The 3,245-nt window shown below is 49.8% G+C and overlaps 1 protein-coding gene across 1 annotated transcript; it reads left to right on the top strand.

Annotated features, from left to right (window-relative positions):
* The first annotated feature begins 1,703 nt into the window (after window positions 1-1,703).
* NUPR1 (nuclear protein 1, transcriptional regulator) lies at window positions 1,704-2,888 on the top strand. The gene is made up of 3 exons (XM_004386759.2): window positions 1,704-1,818; window positions 2,282-2,431; window positions 2,708-2,888. The coding sequence occupies exons 1-2, from the start codon at window positions 1,704-1,706 to the stop codon at window positions 2,416-2,418; spliced, it is 252 nt and encodes an 83-aa protein (XP_004386816.1). The 3' UTR covers window positions 2,419-2,431; window positions 2,708-2,888.
* Window positions 2,889-3,245: the final 357 nt, after the last annotated feature.

Genomic DNA, 3,245 nt, shown 5'->3' with positions numbered 1-3,245 from the left:
TTTTTTCAATCGTCCTTTAAGTGAAAGCTTACAGTTCAAGTTAGTTTCTCACGCAAAAATTTTTCTGCCTTCTCATCTCACCTCCGGACAGAAGCTGCCTGTTTAGTCTCATGTATCTACTTGAGCTAAGAAGCACACTCTTCACAAGTATCATTTTATGTCCCACAGTCCAGTCCAATCTTTGTCTGAAGAGTTGGCCTCAGGAATGGTTTTAGTTTGGGGCTAACAGAGAGCCTGGGGGCCATGTCTTCCGGGGTCCCTCCAGTCTCAGTCAGACCATTAAGTCTGGTCTTTTTACTAGGATTTGAGGTCTGCACACCACTCACTTGTTTCTTATTGGAACCAAACCAAAAAAAACCCCAAACCCACTGCCACAGAGTAGATTCCAACACATAGCGATCCTATAGGACAGAGTAGAACTGTCCCATAGGGTTTCCAAGGAGTGGCTGGTGGTTTCGAACTGCTGACCTTTTAATTAGCAGCCGCTTAACCATTGTACTACCAGGGCTCCCTACTGGAACACTTTCCTTAAATTCATACTAATTCATGATAAATACGTACAAACATCTGTTTACTTCATTATGTCTTCTACCTCAGTAGATCCATGTTTTGAAATACATATTACTTTATTATAAATTAATTTCCTTCTGTGTCACCTTTATATTAGAGTTAGGGCATTGAGTTGTTTTGAAATGATGTGACTAACCCTTATATAGTATTTATGCTGTACCAGGCACTGTTGCGAGTCTCTTTCCAAGTATTATCTCATTTGATCCTCACACCAACTCTGTGTGGCAAAAACCAAACCAAACCCATTGCGATTCTGACTGTAGGTACAATTACTATTATCCTCATTTTACAGAGGAGGAAACTGAGGCACAGAGAGACTCATACAGGAAGTAGTGGGTCAGGGGTTTGAACCCAGAGCATCTGGCTAGAAAATCTACTCTCTTAACTACTAGCCTCCCTCTCAAGGGAGGGAGATTACCTAGGTACCCCATTTCAGAATATTAAGGAGGTTTTCCAAGATAGTTCTTCTTTAAAAAAAGGGGGTTGGGTATGACAGGGATGAGAACCACTGACCTAACCCATAGTAGGTACAGAGTAAATGGTAGTGGAATTGAACTAAGAAGGGCTCATGTTGATATCCCGTCCCCATTCCTTCTTCACTCAATATTCTACCATCACAGTCCTGAATCTGAACCAGAATTGGGGGAGGTGGTGATCTGTGTGGCCATAACCCTAGGCTCAGGAGGGGTACAGGGTCAGAGCGGGGATGGACAGGGAGGAATCGGCCCAGGAGAGGCTGTCAGGTCCCCACTTGCCAAGATCCCAAGGATTGTTTATGCCCAGGCCCTGCCTCTTTTCTCCTCCTCCCTAAAGGGCAGGGATCACCTCTGTGGAAAAATCCCCAGCTAGGTGACTAAGGTGAGAGGAAGGGGATGAGGGGGGCTGGGATTCACAAGACTCAATTCTTTTTCCTCGCTCGTGACTTGTGTTTACTGGGCTGGGTTCTGGGAAAGGGCCAGATTGCATCAGCCAGGGTCTTAGGGACTGGAGCCAGACTGTGGGCTGAGGAGGAGACGTGGCCTTATAAATTGGGACAAGTGAACTGCGAGGGGAGAGGCGCCCATTCAGGAAACCAGACATAAACAAAGCTTTAGAAGAAGACAGAGAAGAGAGATAGCAAGAGTAAGCCAGACATGACGGCCGCCTTTCCAAGAGCAGCCAGCCCCTCCCAGCAGCCCCCAGGCCCAGAGGATGAGGACTCCAGCCTGGATGAGTATGACCTGTACAGCCTGACCCACTTTTACCTGGGTGAGGTGCCGGGGCTCTGCCACCTTCCTGATCCTTCTACTTCTAGTCCTTGCCCTCCACAAATGCTGACTCCCCCCTACCACCACCACCCCCTTGAATCAGGACCCCTCCTTGGACTTCTCACCTCTTGCCCTTTTCCAGACAACCTATTCTCATGGCCCCTCAGGTCAGCCTATGACCCCTAAGTCTCTCCTTTTTGATCTCCCGTCCACTGAACCCTGTCTTATTCAGCCTGGGACCTCACACACTTACAGAATCATCTGGGGTCTCTAATTTCACAGATGAGGAAACAAGTTGACAGGGGTTGGGACTACCCCAGAGTTACAGGGTAACAACCCCCCAGTCTCCCTACTCCAGCCCAAGCTCTTTCCACCCCCACTGTAGGCTGCCCACCTGCCTCTCCCATGAGCCCTTTCATCATGCCTCAGCCCACCTCCCCTCTGACTCCAGCCTTGGTTTCCAGGAGGAGGCGCCAGGAAAGGTCGCACCAAGAGAGAAGCTGCTGCCAACACCAACCGCCCCAGCCCTGGTGGGCACGAAAGAAAGCTGGTGACCAAGTTCCGGAATGCAGAGCTGAAAAAGAGAGGGGCACATCCCTGAGACAGAGTTGGAGGTAAGGAGTCAGGGGGCTCCAAGCGCCAGAGGAGATCCCTCTGCCTCAAAAGGACAGGCCTGCATGTGTGTGGTTTGGAAAAGGGAGAAAAGGGGTCTGCAGAATAAAATGTTCTAACAGCCAGAGCAAAAAGGGAAACAGAGTATTTCTAGTTAGAGGGAAATACAGTTTAAAGAGAGGGAAACTGAGGCCCAGAGAGGTTAGGGTACTCACAGAGCAAGTGAGCAGGAGGGGCAGAATTCAAACCCAGGTCTCTGTGTCTTTCCCTCCCCGAAGATGAGGCCAGAGCATGGACACCACACCACAGCAATGGAGACAGGACCACGGCGACAGAACCGCAGAGGAATTCCTGGGAGCAGGGTCCAGGCCTGCTTTTCCCCCTCCCTGACCCCAGGACTTACCACACCCGACTGAGGCCTCACAAGCCACCAAAGGAGCATCCCCAGCCCCCAGCAAAAGGGCCAGATGGAGAGCATGAGACAAGGAATGGAGGGACGGAGTTAGGGAGGTACCCCTGCCCCCGAAAAGAAAGACGCGGAAGAAACGGGGTGACAGTGACAATAAAGAGAGAAAATACAGCAGCTGCAGCTTGTGTACGTGTTTCTATCCTCTGTCTTTGTGGGAGTGTGTGTTGGGGCACCTTTCTGCCTGCACGCGTCTGCGTTTGCATGAACCCATGAGAACATTTTGTGTGCAGTGTTTGGGGCGTTCCTGGTTTTGTAGAGCTCTACTGCTGTGAGCGTGTGCTTGCTATGCATGTGTTTTGATACATACGTTTCTATGCGTGGGAATTTCCTCTTTCTTTGTGATGCTG

Source organism: Trichechus manatus, unplaced genomic scaffold, assembly GCF_000243295.1.
Source record: "Trichechus manatus latirostris isolate Lorelei unplaced genomic scaffold, TriManLat1.0 scaffold00170, whole genome shotgun sequence".
Classification (NCBI taxonomy): Eukaryota; Metazoa; Chordata; class Mammalia; order Sirenia; family Trichechidae; genus Trichechus; species Trichechus manatus.
The sequence above is the reverse complement of the archived record's forward strand: the minus strand, read 5'-3'. Positions and strand labels throughout refer to the sequence as shown.